This window comes from Tinamus guttatus, unplaced genomic scaffold (genome assembly GCF_059628265.1).
Source record: "Tinamus guttatus ecotype Peru unplaced genomic scaffold, ASM5962826v1 Tinamus_guttatus_pri_ptg000653l, whole genome shotgun sequence".
Taxonomy (NCBI): Eukaryota; Metazoa; Chordata; class Aves; order Tinamiformes; family Tinamidae; genus Tinamus; species Tinamus guttatus.
Window position 1 is genome coordinate 1271866 of NW_028289187.1, and position 26720 is coordinate 1298585.

Here is a 26720-nt window from a genome sequence, read left to right on the forward strand (position 1 = left end):
GATAAAACTTTTTTCCTTTTTTTTTTTTTTTTTTTTTTTCCAAATATAAGCTGAAGTGAAGACAGAAGGAAAATAAAGGAAAACAAAATTCCTGTACATAGGAATATTAGAACTTTTGGAGAGCTCTCTCTTTGTGCTTCAATTTGATTTTCCATTTTGGGTGATTAAATACTATGTATTGATTGTGGATTGTTATGTAATGTACAGTGATGTTTGTGAGTATTACTCATATGTCCTGGGTGAGCAGTTGGCCTTGGGAGATATATATATGTGTATATATATATATACACAGACACACACACACACCCCCATGTCCTTGCTTATTACCTTGAATAACATAGTTGTCTGTTAATAATAATAGAATGAAATTATTGCAGTAATATTGTTCTACTGTAGGTGATCATTTATAAATATGAATGCTAGAAGATCATTTTTGGATGAGATACAATTTTTGAAAATATTTCACCTCAAATATATAATTTCCTATCTGTTTTCATCTTTGTTAGAACCTCTGTTCTTCTTTCCATATGATACGGAAAGATTCTAGTCTTCTGATAAAAGTCATTAAGCAACAACTAAAGTGGCTTGCATAGTTTTCTATTTTGCTTGCTTGCTTGCCTAAACTCAACTGTTGTAATATTAGCATTTCAGTAAAAAAGAGGAAGATTAGTAATATATATTGAAAAAGGTTAGATTTCAATTCTCTTCTCAAATGCATTTCTATAAATCTGGAATGGAAAGCAGAATTCAATGAGCCTGCACATTCTCATAATTATCGGTAGGAAAGGAACACAGGTTTTAAACTGGTAGAATTGATTAGGGAGATTTCACTACATTTTATTTGTGTGTAGAATCTTTATCTAAATATCTATATACGTGTGTGTGTATGTATCACATATAAACATAAACACACAAGCATATACATTCTTTGTTGTGAATTCTGCTGTCAGTTTATATAATTATTACAAGTTTCAGAATAAACTATTATTCTTTTCCTTTGTAGGAATAATTCTATTGGTATAAACTCTGCTTACAATGGTGTTACTCTGGCTACTAAGTTTGTACAGTTTATTGTTTTATTTTTCCTGTCTTGTATAAATAAATGAAGCTGCAATCATATCTGTCTAGTTTAGGCAAAGAATTAGAAACAAACTATTTTTTGAGTGTACAGTGAGGCCTCTTTACTCTGTTTAAATTTTATGGCAAAAGTTCATTTCTTTTAGATAGCATATGATTTTCCTACGTATGTGTCAGGTGTAAATTCTGCTCGTTGAAAGGAAGGTATTTGGAGATGAAAATATGAAGTCTGATTGCTTGATTTTTCTTTTTCAGTGGGGATAATGTCCAAAGCAAGAATACAAATGAAAACGGGCCACGGTCAGCCAGTCAATCCCCTCAATCCTTTGGGAGCTCAGGTGTTGACAGTGGTGTGGAAAGCGTCTCAGATGGAATTAGAGATCTGCCCTCCATTGCTGTTTCTCTCTGTGGAGGTCTTACTGACAATAAAGAAATAACCAAAGGTACAGAATGACCTTCTGAATTACAGCGGTGTGCTGTCAGACAAGCCTTAGCTTCAGTGACCAAGGAAGCAGTGCCCTCCTGTGGCTGTACCATAGAACTTGTTGAGAAAACAGTCCTTGTTCAGAAAGAAGAAATTTCCCAGAATTTCTTAAAATAGTAAGATGATATGGCACTTTGGATTTTGACTCGAGTCACATACTGTCATTTATAGGAGCTATTTTTTGTTCCGAAAATTCAGTCCACTTATGAATCATGGATTTTGTGTAAGGAAGGTAGTGAAAAGGGTGTTTGTTCAGACATCCTTATTTTGCCGTAGTCTTTACAAATGTCCATTAGATTTTTTTACTATAGGTTTGCATACATGTTGAGTCTATGAATTCCTGCTCCTGGCTTGGGCAGAGGATCACTGGAAGGGTTGACAAGGCACTTTCATGACTTGCTTAAAAGCATAATTTCCACCTTGCCCTCCAGAGTTGCATCCTCAGGCTTTCTCTTAGCTTCTCTTCTGAAGATACCCAGCAACTTAGAAAGAAACACTCAGGGTCTTCTGAGAGGCTCTGAACATGTTACTTGCATATTACTGCTAATGTCATCACCTCAGTAATAAAGGTGTGACCTTTGGGTGTGAAACCTGTCTGAGATATGTGAAGAGGTTTAGAATGATTTTGGTTTAGATTCATCCATCCCAAATATTTACAGGTTCAGACTTCACAGATGTATTTTTTTTTTCCCCAACAGAAGAGTTCTTAGAACATGCAGTAACATATCAGCAGTTTGTGGACAATCCTGCTATCATCGATGACCCTAACCTTGTGATTAAAATTGGAAATAAGTAAGTATATTTTAAGAGAAACATACTTTGTTATTTCACCATAGCTGAGAAGTAGGTTTTGAATGTTCATACCATAGATTCATGCAGAAAGAATCAAATCGCCTGTGAATTCAGCCTCTTAATTCGCTTGTCTGAAGTGAAAATGAAGAACTGTTTCAGATGAGTTGTCACAGCTAAGCAACATGATTTGAATTTTGGGAAGCTAGTATTAAATTCTAATAGTGTTCACTCAATTAGAAGAGTAAAAATGAGATGGAATATTAATTTGCTAAGGTTTGCTTTGACCAATCTCAACAATTAATATTTGCAGGGACATGCCAGTCTGCTTGCAAACATGCTGTACCTATCAAGGTGTCTGTGTGTGCTGAACACCTTGCTTACAGGTCTCTACAGAGGCATCACTTTTCAAGACTTGTCAAGCCTCGCTCTCTGAGTATGAGACACTCAGCCTGATGAGGCTAAGATTTTATTTAGTGTGCAACATGTGGAGCACTATGAATCATGACAACAGTGGTACACTACGGTATATGCCAGATGCAGCTGTTTAGAGGATATTTTAACTGAATATCCCCTGTACCTGGCATATTGTGTTACGGACTATAGGGGAGATCATGGTACTGTGCTGCAGTTAGAGGTTATTCTGTCTTTAGTCATGTAATATAAATTTGATGTGCCACATGCATCCTTATGTGGTAGTTACCACATATGTGATGGCATATGATGGCCTTGTCTTATTTATCAGAGAAGGAGAACGTAAGTGGTGTGTAGCTGACTCTCTCAGTGGCCCCTCAGGGATGGTAATATTTACCTGCGTACTGATGTTTGGGAAGAGAAAATTAAAACAGCTTGTAAAACACATTGCTCATAATCTGATAGTGAGATGTAGTGAGGACAGGAAGAATCAGTGACAAATATCTCTTTTTAGTTAAGGATTTAGCTCTTCCTGCATTTCTTGAGGAGAAAATTTCTTTCCATAAATGCCAGTAAAGGTACAGGAAGTTAGAACAGGGCCTGTTGTTGCTGGTCTGGGCTAGAGTTTGACTCGTAAAGGGACTTCATGGCTCTAACCTACCAGATAATAAATACTTGGTTGTGAATTAAGACTTGGGACTACAGAGTACTGTAACCATCTCTCTTGAACGCCTAGATACTACAACTGGACAACAGCTGGTCCCCTTCTATTGGCGATGCAGGCATTCCAGAAACCTTTGCCAAAGGTGAGATTGAACATGGAAGTTAAAGTGGGAGTTGTGACATAAGGTGTATAACTCACTAAGGCAGGGAAAATGGCTGTTTTACAGAAGAATCTGCACATCAGTGTTAGCTCTTCATGCATAACCAGTCCCCTGGCTTGTAGCAAAGTAGTTGAATAAGCAAGATTCGATTTGTTCCAAGAGTATTTATTTGCTAAAATCATTACAAATACTTGAACACTTGATCCTTTACCTTCTCCTTTCTTCTTTTATTATGTGTTGTAAGAATAAATAGTGTTTACCCACATTATAGAGGCCAGGGATTTTATCGTTAGTGAATAAATTTTAAAGTACTACATTAGAAAGGAAGTCTATAACTTATTAGTTTTCTCTCTCTAGGTTGTTCGTTTGTAAACAACCCATGTGGATAATGGCAGATAGTTATCACTATGTGACCGTTGTATCATCTTATATTAGTACATTGATAAACTTAGTACAATTCCATGTGACCAGATGCCATATAGATGCTCAGGACAGAAATACACCCCACTGCATGTGTTTATAAAGAAATACGTATCGCCAGTGGCACTAATTTATGTTCCAGTTAGCTATGGATTTAATAAGTCTTGTAGCCTGAAGTTTGTCTGCCATTTGCAGCACTCAGCTTTTGCTTTCCACACACGTGACATCACTGAGTTTAAGGGAATTCACCTACTATCACTATTGCCATAAAGTGTGGTGAAAATTATTCTAAAACCCAGAATCTCTACCACCATGATATTCTGTTGTAGTGTCATTGAAACAGAAATATATGCAAGCATGCATAGTGGCACTTTACTATCCTAGTGTAAAGATTATGGAAGTTCCAGTCATCTGGCAAACCTGGCCTGAGTTTCAAGGATGTCAGAAAAGCAGATACGTTTCATTTACTGCAAATCTTCTACTAATAATCAAAAGTGGGATTTATCTCAAATAATTCAGCTGGCTGCAGTAGGAGTATGGTTGTCCTGCTTTGCATTTATGTTTGTTGGGCCCTTCCACAGAGTGATCTGGATCTTGATATATGCCTAGTGTGTCCCCCGTGACAATAAAGAGAATGTGACAGAACTGCATTTTTAACTAAACACTTAAAAGCCAAAACATCTCTCAGGGATCTGACTTTGAAAGAATCCGAATGTAGTATTTGCTCTATTGTAGTTAAGGAAAAATTGAATGCCTTCAACAGCACCATGGTTTCATCATTTCATAACCTTTGCAAATGGGTCATCAATTCAGAAAAGTCTTTTATGGATGTGACATCCACTGTGTTTATTTTTTACAGCTGCATTATATTCTAGAATCTAATAACTTTCTAGATTGTGCTATTGAACAATATCAATTGAATGGACAAGTCTACGTAGTTAGAATAGTGTAGACGATCAGAAAGAATACTTGATCTCTACCTCTTAAACTGCAATTACTTGTTTTGCTACCACTCGTCCTACTTGTTTTTTCAATTACTCGTTTCTTCATTAGAGTTTTGATCTGCTTCAACAGTGATCAGGATTATCACTTGAATATTTCAAGGAATTGAAATTTTAAGACACTTTATCAATATAGATTTTAGGAAGTGATTAAAAGCTGGAGCTGTTGCAGAAATTCACCCATGTTCAGCAAAATTTAATGATAACCATGTTGGTTATCTTATTAAAAGTCCATGTGGCGTCTGCTTGAAGTTCTTCATTTATTTAAGAACCTCCTTAAATTGTAGCCATTGTTCTCTGCAATTTCTTTCCATTCTCAATAGCTCCATCTGCTTCTCTCTTTTTTTTAATATTTCTGTTAAAAAAAACTTCTCAAAACTTACTTGTTCAACTTTATTCCTCAGTCATTTCTTGCTTTTGTGATATCCTTTAGATGCAGTCAGTGGGAATCTTTTGGAAAGCCTATATTTCACTGTCTCATACATTAGCTGAACTCAGTTTGAGCTCTCATTGCTGCTAACAGATCTTGGAGTCAGTTCTTTTTAAATCACTGATCAATATAGTAGTTTTAGAACAGTGGAAAGCAATGTTAAGTCCTGGGAGGCTGCCCATAAAAAGAGCTGCTGAGTAAATCTAGGGCGTACTGAATGCTGTTGCCACCTTTATGTAATATTTCCCACTTGGCTTTGCTTGCTCTCCAAGCAAAAGTATTTAGCTTTCAAGTGAAAGTATTTAGCTTTCATTGTTATAATGCATAAGGCTCCAGTCATTTTGAATCACAGAATCACAGAATGGTTGAGGTGGGAAGGGACCCTTAGTGATCACCTAGTCCAACCCACCCCTGCTCCAGCAGGGACACCTAGAGCACATGGCACAGGGCGGCATTCAGGCAGGTTTGGAAGATCTCCAGAGAAGGAGACTCCACAACCTCTCTGGGCAGCCTGTTCCAGGGCTCTGTCACCTTCATATTGAAAGAAAAAATTCTCTACTGAGATCCAGGGTGTGTGACCAATGAAAAGTGGTCAAGGCTAAAAAGTACTCCTAACACTACCAGTTGAATCGATGCCATCCTACTAAGCTCCTACAAATTGATAACTTCTTTGCTTCCCTTTTGCATGATTAAATATGAACTTTATCAATATTTTTAAATGTGAGTTGATAATTATTTAAAAATGAGAGTTACCATCTTGCATGCTGATTTGTAACTGTCCTGCATGAGAGTTCTTTTAAAACCTGGTCTGCCTTTTAGTTTTGTTTTTTTATGATTTGCACTAAGCAACTTCAACTCAAAGACTGTAAGCTCTCCATTCTAGACATTATACTAATACGTTTTTATGCTTTTTTTTTCTTCTTTGATTTTTATCTTTTTTCTTTTTCTTTTTTTCTTTTAAACATTCCATAAGTATTCATGCTTAAGTTACTTCAGGGCAGCTCTGGATACCATTAGATTTTGCTTTAGTAGAATTTATGGTCCACAGACAGTATGTTTCCTTTTATTCTATTTATCATGAGTTAAAGTTGTGTGTTGGCGCTTTTGTTCATTTTCATATATTAGGTTGTCCTTTGTTTGGGGGTGGTTTTTTTTTTTTTTTTTTTTTTTTTATGTTACCACTCATTTATCACAGGCCACTGTGGAATCTATAATGAGAGATAAGATGCCAAAAAAAGGTGGAAGATGGTGGTTTTCATGGCGAGGGAGAAACAGCACTATAAAAGAGGTAAGTTTGAAAGCAGTTTCTTTCTGCGTGCTGTTGGAATGCTGGATACTTCCGTGTTCAATCCTTAGAGCTTTGCTGCTGGGGATAGTTCAACACTTGCTCACTGAAAACATTCACATTAAAAGATAAATAAAGCAGAACGAGCTCCCGTTGGCTTCAGAAAGCCTTGGATTAGGCACTTACCTGAAACATTTGATTATGGTATTTTGATTCTACCTTTCTGTTTGTTACATAGACTTGAGGCAGTGTGATCTTATGGGTTAAATCTGTATCTGGGATCTAGAACTGAAGAGTTGTGCCACTAATTTGATGCCTTTGTGCAGGTTGCCTATGTTTCTGCTGCTTTCTTTTGACAGTTGAAAGTCAGAGATATTTATGACTAGAGTGAGCTGTAAAATTCAGCAAAACCTAAGATGGAAAAATGACTATATATTAGTTTTAATATTCTTCTGGAATTTCTTTTCTGGGCATTAAAAGTTTGTGGTAACAGCCTTAAACCCATGGATGAACATTTAAAGCACAGTGAAAAAAAGCAAAACTTTATATGAAGTATTGATCTCCTGTCTAGACATATTTAATCTTTAAGCTTGGCTAATAAAATCTCTCCATATTAATTTATAGTATTGCAGTGTTAGAACTTGAGCAGCTAATATGACTTCTAATACATTTTTGTGGTTGTGTTTCAGTAGATGAACTTTTAAGGTTTGCATGAAATAACCATTGTACTTATCTACAGGTGCGAGCTTCGGAATATGAGATATTTACAATTTGTTTACAATTATTTACCATTTCTTTCTGATTGAATTTATTTGCTGATATATTGATTTCCGGCAGCTCAGTAGACAAAGGGAGGTGTTGCTGTCATTTGTTTCTCTCAAAATGATTCTGTATTTAAAAATCTTTTTTGTGTGGAATAAAATTTATCAAATCTTAGCATCTGTTCAAGGTAAAGGCAGATTGGAAAGTTTTATTGGATTGGATTATTTTTTTGATTCCTTGGAATGTAATTCTAAAACTTTGCAGAATTATACTTTGCTTTTTCAAGTCAAATCTAGCTATTTGAGATGCATGAGCTGAGGTAGCTATGGGATTGATCCCACAACGTCAACAGTGCTAGCCATCTGAAATCTGATATTTCTATACCTTTTCCATGCAAAACCAATTCTTCATTCATCCTCTGAGTTTTATACTTGCAGCTTTTTAGTTCTTTGTGCAGCCCTATTTCTTAAAACCACAAACTTTTATTTTACAAGCAAAGAAAGAAAACCATCACTTTTTTTTTTTTTTGCATATACTGTTGGTTTTGCCTACTCAATCCACCACAGACCTTTATTCTCAAATGTTCTTTTTCTAAACATCTGCTCCGAGCCCAATAGGCTCAGAATCTTTTCTGACCCACAGAATCTTTTCCTTGTATTTTTACAGGAAACAAAGCCAGAGCAAGGTATGAGTGGGAGTGGGCTAACAGGACAAGACTCTTCACAGATGATGGCAAACAGGTACCCAAAAAACTACTTGCACCTGAAGTGAGCAGAAGTTGCTCTCTAAAAAGGAGAGCAAACTTTATTTGAACAAAGCAACATGGCAACAGTGAAATATGTCCAGTTTGCTCTTCCTTTCACCAAATAATGCGGATGGGGAGGCAGTAGCCATGGCATGGTTGCAGACCCTGCAAATGTGCTCTAGCATTGCCGCCTTAAGATTTGGCTAGCAGCTCTGTGGCAAGTATTCCAACCTTCCGTGTTGAACAGATATTCCAGTCCCCTAAAAACAAAGAATAATGGGAACAGTTCTCCAAAGTTATTTGTATCTCTCTGAGTTCTAAGGGGACATCATAGCTGGCTCCAGGTTGTTGCATCTTCCCAGTTGCGAAAATTTCTGATTTAGTCGTATTAGTGACCTGATGTCTTAATTTTTTTCCTGCATATCTTAGAACTTCAGAGCGCCTAAAAGTTGTCAGGCTTTTTTTTTTTTTTTTTTTTTTGAATTTTTCTGAATTTGTGAGATCCACAGAATGAATCAGTGATTGATATTGCTCTTTAATGACGACAAATGGTGTTTATGTCTGTTGCGTTGGTTAAGGATAAGTTTTAAAGTGGGATGACACTTAAAACAGGCTAGATGCTGTAATTAGCATTCTTTGTTTAAACGGTCGAAATCTGTCAGTAAAAATTTGTTGCTTATAAGCACAGTGCAGTGACTGAAATGCTGAATAGCACTTTTGAGATGTGATCATACAAAGGATAATAAAATGGAGTTTTAAATATTACCAGTTGTAAGAAATGATATCTTGAGATCTTGATACTGGGTCAAGACTTCCTAATGTGGAACATAATCCAGCTGTGGTAGAAATAAGAGGCCAAGTATACTGATGGTTTATTGATGGGATTTGTAGGACCTTAACAGATATTTTAACTGCTGCCTGAGGTGATAGTTTTCTTTTATTGTAGGAATTTTCTGAAAAAAATATGCTTAAAAATCTCTGGAAAAGAGACGTGTCATAAAAATATTTGTATACTGTTGTGTATTTAAAAAGACATGCTGTAAAGGAACTCCTGTCTATGGCTTTTCATTGTCACAGCCTGAACAGGGTAATTCTGCAAAATGTCTTGGAAAATAATAATCCGATGAACAAAAACTGTTCACTGAAAGATGAAGAGGGAGTTCTTTTTTGTTGGGAATATATATATTTTATAAATAATTGCTAAATTGTATGGGGAGAAAAGCCAATATAACAAAACATTTATTTACTTAACTATTGAGAGGTTTTTTTTTATAGTTGTAGTAGTTATAGTATCTTACAGATATTCTTCATCAATGAGATTTTTGAGAGTCAACATGACATGTTAGTCTGTTAAACTGAAGTGATGAGAAATAGCATAGAGACAACTGAATGACTAGGAGAATCCAAGTGTGTGAATAATGAGAAATAAACATGAATGAAAATTGAGCACTTCATTGATATGTTTACAGCCAGGTTGTGAATGACCTCTTGAGAAGCAGTATGTAGGAGCAAAAAATCAATGACTTATTGAGTGATTCACTGTTAATGCATTTTTAATGGATGCTGAGATGCACTTACTGAGCATCATTTTCTGTGTGTGCAATGTTGCAGAATAAAAGATGAATCTTCGTCAAGTGATGAAGACCCTAGAGCTGCCAAACAAAACCTTGGGTCCCTACAAACCAACTCCAGTCATCTTTCATTATTGTCTGGAATCAGTTACAAAAAAACCCTTCGACTCACTTCTGACCAGCTTGTGAGTTAATTTTAGCTCCTTGTCCTGAAATGCCATTTCTAATAAAACAAGAACCGTGCTGTTACTCAGGCTTGAAAGGCTTCATTAGCTCTTGCTGCTCAAGTCCTGTCTTTCATTACATTTTCAATTTTCTTTTTCCTTCTCTTTTCAATATTAAACATAAATGTTGTACCTTGCAGTATGTGTTGGGTTTCAGAGATTGGGAGACATTTAGATAAAATTAAATCATCAAAATTAAATTCCAAAGTCTGTGCTTTGGGAAGTGACCAAGTATAGTGCAACCACATCCTTTCTATATTATGTATCATGTACTTATTTGAGTAGATGTCAACATGCCTGTGTTATTTTTTCCTTTTCCTTCATTCTTAGGCATACAGGCACATTTTTACACAAATACAGCCTTTGAGTAGCTTCTGAAAGAGCTGTTTATTAATTTACTCTGAGGATAGGTTATTAATTTATTGGGAGCCAAATCTCTTCCTCTGTGACAGAGGTGTTTTGACTAATAGTGGCAAAACTTGCTGTTTTGTGCTCAGTATGTTCCTGTGTGATTTGGAAAAAACGACTGCTTAAGAAGAAAATTTTTTGTCTTCTTATCTACAACCTATTAATTTTCTGAAGGAAACAGACACAGGAATACAGCGTTATGCAACCCATCACACATTGGCTAAATTGTTAGCAAGAAATGTGGAATTTGTTGGAAGAGACAGATGGGTTTTGTTTGTTAGTATCTGTAGCAAATGGAAAGCAAGCGTTACACAAACATATTGATACTGAGTTTTCAGATTGAGAAAGTTTAGGGGCTTAGCCCAAACTGCTTTTATATAGGTCTCTTGAGGAAATGCTAAATCTCATTGGTTACCTTCAGCTGTTTAGCATTCACATCTCCCTGCAGCTATTAATCTTCTAACTAATTGCTGTGAAATATAGGAGAGGAAGAAGAGACATTTAAAGTATTAAGCTCCTTTAACTCTTGTGAAAATGAAAGTCTGGCTCCACAAGTACATCCATCATCACTGCTCCTCTCGTCCACAGAGTAGCTAAGTGACAGAGGAGGCTGTGGAAGGTCAGGGAGGTTGAAGAGTTAGGGAAAACTGGTGAGGACTAGTGCTTGGTAGGTTGTACGATGTCAAACATGGGTTATTATAGGTAAAGGTGCAGTACTGTAGAACATATATAAGCCCTCTTCATTAGTTTCACTGTTCATATAACTTCTTAAACTCTATAAACACGTCACATGGGAAAAACCTCTGCTGACATTTAGACAATAGGTCTGCTGAAAGCAATAAGATTCAGTGTCACCAAAGCAATGCTCATCTGCGCCTTTGTGCTTGTACTGTGTCATTTCACAGTTTGTTGATAATCTTACTGATAATGTCTTTCAGAAAAACTTAAAGCTCAAGAATGGCCCCAATGATGTGACCTTTAGTGTTACAACACAGTATCAAGGCACTTGTCGCTGCGAGGGCACCATTTACCTGTGGAATTGGGATGATAAAGTCATTATTTCTGATATTGATGGAACAATCACACGGTGAGTTCATGAACAGGATGAAGTTTTATCTGCAAGGACAAGTTGTCCTTTGGACTAAAGCAAAAAAAAAGTAATGAAAAAGTAATTAACAGAGAATTAAAGCAAAGAATGATCACATTTCAGTATTTATTAATGAATTAATTCCCCGCACATGCTACATATAATTATTATTTAAATTTTAGGAAAGTGAGAAGTGGTCTGCTTCTCTGTGTGATGCTGAGATGCCTGGACAGTTACTGAAAGACTTTATTTTATAGTATTTCTTCAAATTCATCTTAGGTGCCTGCCTAGTCTTTTATTCTCTAAGATACAAGGCATTCAGGATGTGGATTTTTTGCTGCATATTTGTATCATGCATAGTCAAGTGAGATATTCAGTTTTTGGAATTTCTAGATGTTATTACCATGTAAATAATCTCATTTTATGTAAAATATACTGAAGCCAGTATAGCTGTCTCATAATACTTTGTACCTGATCAGCAGGCTTGTCTATGTGGAGAAGTTAATCTGATAGACTAGAATAGCTAGAAGGTGCCTTTATCTTGTGCTTGCAGTTTCACATTAATTCCCCTTATGGATAGTTTTAGTTTATTTAGAAAACATTCAACCTGAACTTAATGAAAGTATGCTTAGTATTGACCCGTTACTGCATACCTCTGATAGTTAAAACTTCAATTTTTCCCTGTTGCTCACTCGCTTGTTCATGAAAACGAATCTTGGGGCGCAGTGTTAACAAAGCTGCTTGGTGAAAGATGGGCATGTCAGCCTATCCTAAAAGAAATGGGAATAAATTCTTCTTCAGATCACAATCGACACCTTACAGAAAACCTGTTTTGTGTCACCTGTTTTTGTGTACAGAAAAGTGTTTTGTGTCATCAGCCAAGTAAACAATCAGGGTTATTTGTATTAGCCCCATGTCTCATTATTTAAGGAATTTAGGATTGGTTTTGACCTTTTTTACGTTTTTTTTCAGTTCATTTTTCTTCTTTTTCCTTTTTTCAGGTCAGATACTTTAGGCCATATTCTGCCTACTCTTGGGAAAGACTGGACACATCAAGGGATTGCAAAGTTGTACCATAAAGTGAGCCAGTGAGTATTCGGTAACTCACATATCTTTGACTCTCTGTGTTTATTCATTTGCACATAAAAATCTGTAGACTTCTTTTAACCTATAAGTGACTATTTCATCACTATCTCATCATTACACATCTGCTCTGGAGTATCCTGAGGAAAAGCTGTTTCATAATATGAGAAGTAAAAGCCCCTTACCAGTGAGCCGTGATAGCTCTCCCAACCAGATAGTTAATTATAGTTTAGTTCTGAAAACTATAATATTTGAATAGGTTGTGTTATCATGTAAATAATGATAAACTTCCAAGACAGACATAGTTGTACAGTTTTTGTTATTTCCTTGTATATCTTTTTGTTATTCCATTATTAAGTTTATGCAGATTCAGTCTTAAAATATTTTTTTGTCCCTGGCAAATTTTTAGAGAAGGTATTGAATAAACATTGCTCAAAATGCAGTTTAAAAACATCAGAAGTCAATGAGACACATGCTGTGAAAAGCCTGTGGGCTTGTGTTATATGGAATAATCAACTACTGAGCTATATCTCAGGTCACATTGATCTGCACTAGGGCCTGTTGGCCCACAGAAATAAATACTTCCTGTGTATGAAAGGATTCATCACACTTAACTTATGACTTGTACACTTGGTTTAAGTAATGAAGAAAGATGGGCACCTTCAAAAGGACATTTGATATGCCTGAGATAGATGCAATGGTGATTTGAAATAATTTTCCTTTGGCTATTGAGGAAGTGTTTGACAGGAGTAGATCGACAGAGCTTTGGGTCAGTTAATTTCATCAATTAAAAAAAATCCTAGAATAAGACAGTACAAGATATTCCAAAAACACAAAACATGGGGTACTTGCTCTGGTGTATGTGAGCAGCAGAAGAAACGGCCATGCTGCACGAACGGACATGGGGTGTTGGTGTGGGAATGTTTCTGTGCGCGAAAGGCGAAGAGTAGAGAGACAGTGCTGGTTTTCCAGGTAGATTGGGCAGTGTAGTTGAGCCGTTGCTTACACTGGCAAATCAAAAACTGAGAGTATGGTGAGGTTTCTGAATAGTGATTGAGCGGAATTTAAAAAGGAAATGTGAAAAAATAACTGATATCCGAATGGGGTTGGGTGAAGTATCTGTCGTATTCTGATTTTAGGAATTTAAATTTTAACGTCTACAAAAAGCATGCCCAATTGTTCTCCAGTTATTCAGGTTGATACTTCTGCCCTCTACCCAAACCCTGTTTTCCCTTACTTCATGAAATTTATTTATTCTTACCTAGTAAAATTGACATGAATGCTTGAGGAGCCTATGGTATGCATGACAACTCTTCTTTTAGTTAATCTGATTTATTCCATGCCCTAGGGTTATGTTGAGGTTAGTTTATTGTTTATGTTGTTGTTGTTGATGTTTTTAACAGGGATAATAAATTATAAATTATGGATGGCGGAATCTAAATTACGCCAGGGACACTGATCCAGGCTTTTTCTCTGCATAAGCATAAATTATTATAACCAAAAAAAAAAAGGCAGGATAGCCTGCGAATTCACATGCTGAGCAGTATTTAGTTCAATTTTTAACCTCTACATTACATTTGGTGAAATTGTTAATTGATTTTTTTTAATTGTTGTTATTTGTATGCCTGTCGGCATCGTCTATTGTTGGAACTTTGGTGACCATAAACATGAGGGGAAAAAAGATTGAGGCACGTTGTTGTTTGAATTACTTTAGTGATATAGCAGCTACATATTATAGCAGAATGTGCTGTAATTATGCAATAGCTAGATTAATGCCCGTGATGTAAGTCTGTTTAACAGACATGATTTATTCATGTAGAAAAATTCACAAAATTATCAATAGCAAAACAGTTTATTTCTACAGCTATTTTTGTCTTTTTTGTTTTCCAATTTGCAGAAATGGATATAAATTTCTGTACTGTTCAGCACGTGCTATTGGAATGGCAGACATGACCAGGGGGTACTTGCACTGGGTCAATGAGCGAGGAACTGTGCTGCCTCAAGGGCCAGTGTTACTGAGTCCAAGCAGCTTATTCTCAGCTTTTCACAGGTAAAGTTACTTTATGCGCAAAGAAGAGAGGTTGGTGAGTGATTTTTTTGTGCATTTTTTGTGAGTGCTAGAAATCAATCATAATGCAAAATTTAATTAAGAGGAAATTTGGTTATAGAAAGACCAAATCTAGTAAGATAGTCTCAGTGTTTATTTGATCCCTTAGGAAAGCCTCACTGAATATATGAGTTTATTGCTTAGCCATAAACTTGGCCATAAGCTTATTGGCTTAATTGCAGAGATTTTATCTTGTTACTAGTGTGTAATATTTAGATGTGGTAAAAAAAAAACATGAGCAGTTTAATAGCAAAGACTCCATCTTGACTTGTAAGTGCTCTACTTTGCATATTTTTTTTTTATGGTAGAAGAAACTCTGGTGGGTTTTGAGGAAATTCATGTGAAAATGAACTCTCTGTGCTTTTGACTACATCGTGGAATTATGGTTGGATGGGGTTCTGTCTAGGTGTCGATGTATACTAAGTGAGTCATAATAGCCCAGATTGTGAATTTCATACCTTCCTCCTAATTCAGTGAAGCTTGTCAAGCGATTACTGAAAATATTGTACACTGCTAGAAGCTGCTGTGACAGGATTTATTTCATTAGAATTTTTAATGAAAAGTTGTTCAGATGCTCTCCTGATTGAGTGACATGCTGCAGACTCTCTTGCCAGTCGTGTTCTAAATATAAGGAACTCTGCAGATATTACAGTGCAGTTCTTAGACTGATTAAATAATAGATGAAATGAAGGAGTAGCTACTGTTATATTATCTGTATCTAGAAATACATTTAAAGTCATACTCATTTTGGTATCATTTAGACTAAAGGATATCAAGTATCATCATAACTACTGTGATGCGTGGGCAAGAAATGGCTTCGTTGTTACTCATAGATTTAAGTATGTGGTTGGAAGGGCTCAGAGATCAGGTGTATGTGAACTAGAGAAACACTGTTTTATACCTCTTTTGCGTGTTCTCAAACTTTGATTCAAGTGCAGAGAGGCTGGGCCAAAAGGCTGTATTGTTCCTGTGAGGCTTCTTTACTATTCACATCTTCCCCTTTGTGTGTGCCTGGGCTGAAACCATCTTTATGTTTCTGTAGAAGCTCCCTTGTTTCAGAGGTTTATTGCCTGTGCACTTTGGTGTAAACTTGGGAATGTTATTTTGTTTTCACAAACACTTTGATTTCTAAATGAAAATTTACTGGGAGAAGAGTGGGGGGCCAATAGCAGAATCAGTTCAGTGAAAAAAGGTGAATAAAGAAAATAAAATGCATTATGCTGTATTTCATATGCATTTGCTTAATACCTTTTTTCATCATTTCAGAGAGGTGATAGAAAAGAAGCCAGAAAAATTTAAAGTTCAGTGTTTGACAGACATCAAAAATTTGTTTTATCCTAACACTGAGCCCTTTTATGCTGCTTTTGGAAACAGACCTGCTGTAAGTAATAGCTAAAATTTATTTCTGTTGCAGGGAATGGAAGAGTTGCTCTTATTTCATGATTCTGTTATATTAGAGCCTAGAAGTCTCAAATGGTAGTTAAGATTGCATTTGATTAGGCCCTGCACAAAGAATAATATAAAGGTTCTTTCTTAAAGATACCATAATTTTGGATGCAGGAGGCAAACAGAGAAGGAAGGGGCTTCCAGGGCTCTTAACTGAAGCGCCTGTGGTTTGTGGAATGAGCTTCAGCCCTGACTTCTCTGTGCTCTCACAGTTCAGATACGTCCAATAGCTGAAACATTGATAGCTGGGAGAAATTAGCACCATGAATGTGGACACTGGACATTCACAGTATGAACACAAATGCTGGAGGTTAAAACTTATAGATACCTAAAAGTTGGACTGAGGTGCCTGACGATATAAGAACTTCTTTATTCTGAGAGTGACAGAGCCCTGGCACAGGCTGCCCAGAGAGGTTGTGGAGTCTCCTTCTCTGGAGATCTTCCAAACCCGCCTGGATGCCACCCTGTGCCACGTGCTCTAGGTGTCCCTGCTGGAGCAGGGGGTTGGACTAGATGATCTCTAGAGGTCCCTTCCAACCTCAACCATTCTGGGATTTCTGTGATACGTTGGCATCTAAGGGATTTTTACAGGAGTGTCAGTGTAAGCACAGTGACTTCCTTTTGTGATCGTGTCCTTACAAACTACCCACTGTTTTAAGAGTCAGTTATCTTTTAACCACTGTACAGTGCTGTGAGATATTCAGTACAATACACTTGGGAAAACAAATATTCTCTGAAAGCCAAAAAAAAAAAAAAAAAAAAAAGAAGAAAATACAAATACGTTTATACCAATATATTGTTAGTTTCGCTTTTTATTGAATGTTATTTTTGTGTCAAGGGAAATCACTGATAGAAACAAAACATGATTTCAGTCAATAGGTTAAATTAAAGTAATAGACTCCAAATCTAGCTGTAACTCGTTTATTTCATGAGAACATCGTTATGCTGAGCTCACTTTTGTAACGTTCTAGGATAATTTCAGATGTACAATAATTAAGTAAATTTGATACCATGCTGTGCAAAAGGCAGAATCATGATTTTTTTTTCTTTTTCCTTCTGTTCAGGATGTTTATTCATACAAACAAGTGGGAGTGTCTTTAAACAGAATATTTACGGTTAATCCCAAAGGAGAACTTATACAGGAGCATGCAAAAACAAACATCTCATCGTAAGTAATCTTTTAGCCCTAGCACCATAGAGGCTAATTTAATTCCTGATATAATTTGACTCAAGTTGCCCAAGTGTGAATATGATTTTACTAACGAAAGATTCTTTAGAGTATTTAAAGTAAAATAATAAAAATACTGATTTTCTACCTTTCTTCAGTTTGAAGAACGTTTTCAAAAATAAAATAAAAAAATAGTTATATATTCAATTTACTTTAATCATGTAGAGGAATAACCTCTAAATAATCTGTTAAAAATGAGATAAATTTGTTTTCTAAAATAATTTGCATTTTTGTGGCCTTTAAACATATATTTCTCAAAATTTCCCTTTCCTGGAGCTCCAGATTAGAGGAGCCATAAAACAAAATCTGAAGATATAGGACTGAGGGTTTCCAAAAAGACACTTAGGTAGCACCTAACATTCAAGAGAAACCACTTTTTAGTTAGGTTAATACTGCACTCGATGGAATAGGTGCATAGAGCATAAATATGCACTTGAGCAGGGAGCTGTTTGAACAAAGCTGGACAGAAGCAGAGAAGCAAAATATGGGGCTTGGGTATTTTAGCAGTTGACCTGAGCAGATGATGTCATCTGTTTCTTATTTGTCAACTATCTTTTTTAGCTCAGAATGAAATGATCTCTCCTATCTGTGTTGTAAATCCTCTCTGGAAGCGAGGCACTGGCATTAAGGTTCATTTCATTCGTACAGGGAAGATAACTTGTCCTTTTAAGAGCAGCCATGCCTTGGTGGTTGGGGATGTGTCTTAATTCAAAGCAAGAAGATTTGGATTGGTCTAGAATCCTTTTTTTTTTTTTTTTTTAATTACTTTTCAGTTACGTCAGACTGTGTGAAGTGGTTGATCACATTTTCCCTTTGCTGAAAAGAAGCCATTCTTCAGATTTCCCTTGTTCTGATACCTTCAGTCAGTTCACTTACTGGAGAGAGCCTCTACCACCTTTTGAAACTCAGGATGTACATCCAGCCTCATCGTAATTGCATCTCCAAATTCTTTGCTTCAGTTCAAAGTGTGAACTGAATTGTACTGAAGGGACATCACTTGGCTTTGCAGTTGACAGTTCATCTGGAATCTGTAATGTGTGAGCCTTGTATTCATTGCTGTGAGCAAACTTAGAAAAGCTTTTTCATACTAAAAATCACATTTCCAGATGACAAAGGTGAGTCTTACTAGGAATGGAAGTTTTCATTTCTAGCTGTTCACGTAACTGCACAAATTGTGCCATGCGGTTTCATTACCTAAGGTCAAATACAAGTGTAGTGATGTAGGAGTTGCAATTAAAACGGTTCAGTGTCTTTTCTGCATCAAGAAAATCTTTCATCTCATTGGAACCCTGTTCCTAGCAAGGGAGCTAAAGTCACTCACCATTCCTGACATAATTTTGCAACATGGGCAAGGACTGTAGTCCATGTAAAGTCAAAATTCATTTGTCTGAAAGATCATATGATTCCGTCTCTTCACCCCCTTCACTTGATGAATAAATGTTTTTGTAAGGGTTAGGTACTGGTCAGATCCATAACTGCCATCAAAGCCAGTGGAGCTGTTTTGATTAATTCTAGTCTGTTGTTCTGACCTAGTAGCGTCTGATGTGCAATCTAAATGGAAAGCAAGTGAAGTAATAGAGCTGGGTTCTGCCACTCACACTCTATTTGAGAAGTCCCTTGCTTCAAGAGGAGCCAGGTGTGAAGGTGGAACATGTAGGCCAGCGTGCAAAGTGCCCACTGGAGTCAGTAGTTCAGCTCCGATGCTTTCCCGTAAAGTTGTACGCTGAATATCCTGAATTTCAAGACCATTGCTGAGCCAAGAACGCTGAAGGTTTTGCCAATGGAGCAGTTTTATTTGAAGCATTGTTTTTGTCTAAATTGTGAACTTTGATGCTGGTGAATGATGCATCTCAGGTTTTTACCATATGAGTTTTTTGAGTTTTATATTGTGAAGAGTGGATGTTTTTAGTATAATTTACTATCTTCAGAGATAATGAGATCTCCTCTCTCACCTTCAGACCCATCCCCACAAGTTTTTTTCCAACTATTCAGGCACAAGCTGTAGATACCATTTTTGCTACTTGCTTTTGACTGCCTTAAGATGTAACTGTGTGTGTTAAAAGCAATGCTGCAGATCACTTGATAATGTTTTCCAAATGGTCTGCCTTTATGCAATGTGGTACTTCAATTTCAAATGTAAAATGTTAAAACTTGTAGCTACAAAATTGACTTCTTTTTTTTTCTTTAAAAATATATTTAAAACTCTGATTGCTCTCCAAAAGATGGAAAATGGCATCGTGGGATTCCATGTGTGTTGTATTTCAGTATGGTTAAAACAGTGGTTCCCCAGGTGGTGGTCTCTGCCTGCTTGTGATCTGTGAGGCTGTGGTACAAGTTTCACAGCTGCTTTGTAATGTTTTCAGTTAAGAGTTTTTTAATAATAGGAAGGCAGAGCGGTCCAGGGGAAACTTTAAGATGTGATTGTGGTCTGTTAGTGCCCAAAGATTTGGGAACAGCTGCTCTGTATCCCGCTTGCTCCGTATCAATGAATTATGATTTTGCAAGCCAAAAAAACCATAGGATGGCAATTCTGCAGGAGTTATTTTCTAATTCTTAGTGCTACAGGCTTTATCTAGGATGCCAGGGGGGCAATTTGTGGTTCCCCTGTGCTTTTAGTAGTAATTCATGTAAATGCAGGCCTTCATGCAGCTGCAGCCTTCAGTGAGGAGTCCAAGTCTTCCTTTTCAGGTGAACTTTAGCAGTTTGGGTGAGGTGCGTGCCCATTTTGAAGGAGTCAGAATAGTAACCAAACACAAGAGGAAGAATCTGTGTTTAACAACCCAAACTTGTCATGAAAGTTTAAAGAAAATGCCAAAATCTTTTTACTAACAGACTGAAGACATTTAGTACAAAGTTTCTTAAAGACAATCAGTGGGGATCTTGGATTGCCAAATTGAGTGGGCTGCCTCTCTAAATACAGCCACGCTTCCTTTGTAGGTATTTCATAATACTTGTCATTAGTGATTGAATTAATGAGTGAACACGCTAACCACATCCTATCATAATCTATTTATAGTAAAGGCCTGTTTCAGTCTATTCATTTTGCAAAGAAAACCCCAAATCCACCTTCTCCTCAGCCATTTGGTAGGAGACCACCAGCTTTGTTGTCCTTTTATTAGTGAAGATTTGTTTTCCTGAGTTACTGCACACTACAGTTTCCATCACAAGAAGTATCTGAAAGTTCTGCAGAACTTAAGCCTGTGATGTATTTATTTATGGCTTAATAAGTAGCAAATCCAGTGTTTGCTGTTGCCGTTAGTATTTCAGACCCAGCGGTAGTGTAAATGAGTGGTCATTTAAATTCTGTCCAATTTTTTTTAGTATAGTGCAGCACTGGTCTAGGTAACCCAGAGAGACACTGTGAAATACCCATCGTGGATCATTCCGGACTGGGCTGAGCAAAGCCATGGCCGACTCGGCTGCAGTGTCGGCCTCGAGCTTGAAGTTGGACTAGGCAACCTCCAGGGGTCCCTTCCTGACCAACATTTCTGTGATTCTGTGAAGCTGAGCTCCTTCCTCCTGACATGCTGTAAAGCCCTCGCTATCAGAACATTTAAGTGTAGCTACATAAACACATATTTTTGAGTTAATATTTATCAGATTTGCACACAGGGAAGACAGGTACGAAAATCAAAGTTTTGACTTGACCTGCTAGAAATGTTGCTTCATTATAGGTTCACTTTCTAAAAAGAGAATAAGACGATTTGGGGGCTGATCATTTTTCTGCAGTGTATTTAGATTGCTTTGTTAATTTATAAAGAACAAAAATGGAATGGTTTAACAAATTCCTACTCTTTCTGTGAAAGAAAAAACTAAACTTTGCTTTCGATGTAATGCTGGTTTCTGTTACAGAAAGAATATTTGGCTAACATAATATAAATATGCAGGCCCATTAGATAAGTGTATATTCTATTTATACAATATGCAAACTACCAATATGCAGCAGAGAGGAGTGACTAATGTTTATTTTCATGAGCCTGATGATCGTACCACTCCAGCTGTGTCATGTGAGGGAAAGAATACCATACTCTTTGCATTAGTTATGTTTTTGCTGTAATTTTTTTTTGGGGGGGGGGGAGGTAAAGAAGGGATTGGGTATTTCATGTGTAGATACGGATTATCATTTCAGAGACTATTTATATGCAGTATTACCCTGTAAATGTATGTGCTACTGCAATGATGAAAATCATTTTAACACCTCATTTTGATCTGCTGAATGCAACAAGAAAAGAAATATATATTGTAATAAAGGCAAACAGATTAAAAAATAATTTTCTGACTTCATTATTCTCTGTGCTTTGATATTGGCAGAGTATTTTGCAGCAGCACGGCTGCGCTGTGTGACATTTACCGTCCAGTTTTAAGTGCTTGTCCTTCGCAGGGCTACCCAGTGCAGCTTCGGTCTCTTGCAACACTTTGGCTGTTCGATTAGAGTTTGACATGGAGCCTCCTTGGGCAGAGGGAGCCGCGGCACGTCGGGGCGCTGCTGCTTGGGCCATCAGGACAGCACTTTGCAGTCAAGAGCAATGAGACGGAAACGGGGCAAACTGAGCTGGGTGGGAATCTTATCCCACCACACTATCTTCCTCCTAGTGTGACCTGAGGAAAAAGTAGAGTTTTGCTTTAAATGGGCATATTGTCATTGGCTGCAGAGAGACCGTGTGTTTTAAACGTTGGACATTTTTGCTGATGAGAGGCAAATGACGTTTCCTCCTGTCAGGGGCAATACAGAGCTGCTTTCTGCTCCCTCTGCTGGGTTTGCTGGGCAAACTAGCTGCAATCTGAGAGATGCTGCCACACTGGTATCAGTTGGAGCAAAAAACAAAGATGTTTGGGCTTGATAAGGCCCTGCAGCAACGATGGTTCTGTGTTAGAAATAACAAGAGTGCTATCTGGGCAGCCCCCAGTGACTGCAGGTTTCAGGCTTTTTTATTTTCTGTATGTCCCATGGCTTGTATAAACATTTACACTACAGCTCTGGAGACAAGCTTAGAAATGAAGGTGTTTTTCTTTCTTTTTTTCCTTTTTTTTTTTTTTTTTTTTCTTAAAGAGGACTAATGTTTTTGCTTCAGCAAACAGACTTTATAAGGACATACTCATTACCCCTGGGATATCCCATTAACACTGGAGGCATAAAGGTCTGAGGGAAGAGAGTTCCCAAGGAGCTAAGCCCAAGGTATTTCTTGATGCCATAGAGAAAGCTGGGATTATTCCCAGCATACTACATTAGTTGTTTCCTTTAAAATAAATGCTCTTAATTCTGTGTGTGTCCCAGATGTCATCAAATACCTTGGGATGGATTATGGCAAATGACAGAGGACCTTTTGTGCCAGCTGCTAGTGCTCAGAAGTGTGACTCTCAACTCTTCTATTAATGCTCAAAAAGGGAAGAAGATGAACTGGTTTCTCTAGAATACGCAGAGACATAGGGTTTTGAGGAAACACTCTCACAGTACAAAAACCCAAGGTAGTCTGATCTCTTCTGTTTGGAGCAAAATCCAGCTCTTCATATTTCTTTCTGCAACATGTTTGGGTTCTGCACGAAAAGAACTGGTTGTAGCTGAGCACCTGAGACACCAGCGGTGGTCTCAGGGGAAGATTGCTGATGATACCAAACTGGGAGGAGTAGCTGATACCCCAGAGGGCTGCGCTGCCATCCAGAGGGACCTGGACAGACTGGACAACTGGGCGGTGAAAAACCTCATGCAATTCAACAAGGCCAAGTGCAAGGTCCTGCACCTGGGGAGGAATAACCGCAGACACCAGTACAGGCTGGGGACCGACCTTCTGGAGAGCAGCTCTGCAGAGAAAGACCTGGGTGTCATGGTGGATGACAAGTTGACCATGAGGCAGCAGTGTGCCCTCGTGGCCAAGAAGGCCAATGGGATCCTGGGCTGCATTAAGAAGAGCATCTCCAGCAGGTCGAGGGAAGTGATCCTGCCCCTCTACTCAGCCCTGGTGAGGCCGCATCTGGAGTATTGTGTCCAGTTCTGGGCTCCACAGTACAAGAGGGATGTGGAGCTGCTGGAGAGAGTCCAGCGCAGGGCTACAAGGATGATCAGGGGCCTGGAACATCTGCCCTGTGAGGAGAGGCTGAGGGAGCTGGGCCTGTTCAGCCTGGAGAAGAGAAGGCTGAGAGGGGATCTGATCAATGTCTATAAGTACCTCAAGGGAGGCAGTGAGGAGGATGGTGCTGGCCTCTCTTCACTGGTGGCCACTGACAGAACTAGAGCTAATGGCCACAAACTGAAGCACCGAAAGTTCCACATGAACTTAAGGAAAAATTTCTTAACAGTGAGGGTGACAGAGCACTGGAACAGGCTGCCCGGAGAGGTTGTGGAGTCTCCTTCTCTGGAGATCTTCAAAACCCGCTTGGATGCAGTCCTGTGCCACGTGCTCTAGGTGTCCCTGTGTGTGCAGGGGGGTTGGACTAGATGACCTCTAGAGGTCCCTTCCAACCTTAAGCATTCTATGATTCTATGAAGGCCAGCAGTGGCACAAAGCTGGATATTTTGGTGAAGAAACCTTCTCAGTCACTTCGATGTGAGGGAGAAACTACAAGGCAGAACAGAAAAAAAAAAAAAAAACCTTTTTCTAGGAGAGAACTAGAGAAAGGGAACAAAAACACAACACTATTTCTAGCAGAATAACTGACCTGCAGCCAGAGAAGCTTCTTGTTTCCAGTCACGCACTGAACGTAAGTGATAGCGACTCAGGCACTGGGCTCTGCTTATGGTCTCATGAACAATCTTGACCAAAACCCCACGTGTCTGCACTGAGCAGAAGAGGTGAGAAGTTCGTTCTGGCTTATTGCAAACAAGAGAGAGTAACATTGACAAAAAGGAAATCTATATTTAAGTAGCAAAGGGATATTGTAAACAGCAATACAAAGCTGCGCTTACAGTTACATTTTAAGCTGAAGTAAGTACTGTGTACTCTTTTCATTATTTATTTATTTTCAGGGGATTTGGAAACAATACTGTCACCTGTGAGATATGTGCACCCCTGTGATGAATGCGTGCATCCTTTTTATAAAACTTGCCCCAGAAAATAAAAGCAGACATGATTTAAAAGGATATTTTAAGCGTTCGATTAAGTCCCCACCCACTTCAGTGAAATTCATGCATATTCTTAAGCACTTTGCTGAATTAATCCAACTAATGTCGAGAAATTAAGTTGTGTACTGGAGAGATGCAGTTTGCAAGCTAAAGAATTGATCTCTCTTCTCGAATGGCCACTCTTGGACTGGTTTTAAGCCTCTAGCAATGTCAGGTGTTCCGACTGCCGCCAGAAATCTATTTATTGATACAGGAAATCCATTTTGCCTTGCCTTACTTTTAATGAGTTTTGCAAGCAAGTGGCCCCTTCCTGTGACTCATTCTGTGTTTTCTGAGCGGGAGATTGTGGTTTTAAGTTTCATATTGGAAAGTAACTGCTGTGTCTGCTTTCCTTGTCTGCTGGAATCTCAACAAGAGGAATACATTTTGGAACAAAGAAATGTAAATGGAGTAGAACAGTTCACATTTCTTTGCAAAATTGTATAAACATCCTTCTTTCCAGGATAGTTAAAAGACCCACGCAAAGTGAAAATAGGTCATGTTTTAAAATAACAGCTTTATCTTAGAACATTGCTGTTAACACAGACAAAAAAGACATTCTCACTTATCTCTCAATATCTGTTGGTCTTTTGATTTATAACCAATAACTATCCAAAAATTAAACACTGGAGTCCTTTCTCTGATCTTGCTGACACAGGAGCAGCACCATTAGCATCTGGGTGACTATTCAGATCCCCACAGCTATAACTGGAACCTAAAGTGTGAACAACCCAGCAGGTTTGTGTTCACTTCCTGATCCTTCTCATTGCTTTAGGATACTGGAGGCCAAGACCAAGGAGGAGCTGATCTATTTGTCTTTCTATTTGATCTATTTGTCTATTTGCCAAAGATATGGAGCATGAGGAAGAGAATCCTCTACAAGCTTTCACCACTGCCACCAAACACCTTGCTATTCACATAATTAACTTGTGTGTGTGCGTGTGTGTGTGTCGGTGTGTGTGTGTGTGTTAAAAGTTGGCTGAGGAACAGTCTTAAGTATATTAATTATACCTATTAATGTACAGAAAATTGTACTTTGGAGCATATAAAGATGATGGGAAAGCAGAAATTCAACCTTCATGTTACTCACTTCAGCTGTCAAGGTTAAGGTGACAGACACACAACTGGAAGAAAAAAACGGAACTGAGGAAATTCAGGAAAGTGCTGAGATGAAATTGGGATGCACAATGTTATCATAGTTACATAGGATCCATGTCTCGAAGATGCAATGCTCTGTGCATCTGTGCTCTGTGTGACTTATTTCTGTTCCGTGTATGGCATGATGAGAAATAATATGAGAAAACTCCCTATTTTGGGGTGGGGCTTGTTTGTTCTGGAATAGGTTGAAATAGAAACAGGTTGTAGAGAGGTTGGGTGACTCGGGAGCACTGCCCCCTAGCACCGGCCCTGCACAAGCTCAGCGTCCCCACAAGTATTGCACCTCCCTGCACGGCTATTTCATCTCTCATTCTGCGCTGCTCCTCTGCACATACCATCAGCACAGAATCACTTCCATTTTCTCTTGACCTTGTAAGGTCAAGACTCGTAAACCAAGGCTGTGGCTTCATGGGCAGCTGATGTGATCTACTGGTCTGTTTCTGCCTACATGAAAAACAGTCACTTTCCCTCATTTCCTCCTTTGCTCCTGATTAGCCTCTTCTTTTTTTCCCATCCTGACCCCCATGAATAGTTTTCTTTGGGATTTGGAAGTTAAATGGACTGATGGAGGGGTCTGACATAATCCAGATTCACACAAACTATGTGGGGGAATGCCTAAATAGGTAAAGAAAGAGGTGAGTAAGACCATGTGCTTTCAGCTGTGTCCTATATCCTTTTGAGTTTTCTTATGTGCATCTCCATCTTATACATGACCCCTTCATTCTTATAGTCATCCTCATATGATTGAGGCAGACCTTACAAAGTGACATTGCTAGTGCCTTCTGGTGAATTTGAGAACATGGATATTACCACATGCAGATGAGATCATATATGATATGCACAAGTAAAGAAATCCCAGGCTCATCCCCCTTCCCGAGAAAGGAAGGTCCATGGGTTTAGGAAGCAGGAAACTCATTCCAAGGCAGGAGTCATGCTCCAGATCACCCTGATACAGATGCCCTGTGTCTGATGATAGCCTGGATGGATTTTGCAGTTTGCTCTGTACCTCAGTTTCCCATACATAAAACAGGGACAATGTCAGTTCCCTGTGTCCCAGGCACGCTCTCAGGATAGGACATTA

The 26720-nt window shown here is 38.1% G+C and overlaps 1 protein-coding gene across 3 annotated transcripts in view; it reads left to right on the top strand.

Moving 5' to 3' along the window:
• Nucleotides 1–18490, top strand: part of LPIN1 (lipin 1) — a 43176-nt gene extending 24686 nt beyond the window's left edge. For 2 of the 3 annotated variants that reach the window (XM_088536236.1, XM_088536235.1), the window contains exons 9-20: nucleotides 1333–1520; nucleotides 2260–2353; nucleotides 3501–3570; nucleotides 6635–6727; nucleotides 8153–8226; nucleotides 9843–9987; nucleotides 11373–11521; nucleotides 12523–12609; nucleotides 14502–14654; nucleotides 15978–16092; nucleotides 17222–17325; nucleotides 18159–18490. In XM_088536236.1, the coding sequence (XP_088392362.1) occupies nucleotides 1333–1520; nucleotides 2260–2353; nucleotides 3501–3570; nucleotides 6635–6727; nucleotides 8153–8226; nucleotides 9843–9987; nucleotides 11373–11521; nucleotides 12523–12609; nucleotides 14502–14654; nucleotides 15978–16092; nucleotides 17222–17325; nucleotides 18159–18318 (1432 nt within the window). In that variant the 3' untranslated portion in view covers nucleotides 18319–18490. Of the gene's footprint in view, nucleotides 1–1332; nucleotides 1521–2259; nucleotides 2354–3500; nucleotides 3571–6412; nucleotides 6491–6634; nucleotides 6728–8152; nucleotides 8227–9842; nucleotides 9988–11372; nucleotides 11522–12522; nucleotides 12610–14501; nucleotides 14655–15977; nucleotides 16093–17221; nucleotides 17326–18158 lie in introns of all 3 variants that reach the window. The other variant, XM_088536237.1, reaches the window with a different exon arrangement.
• The last annotated feature ends 8230 nt before the right edge of the window (nucleotides 18491–26720 follow it).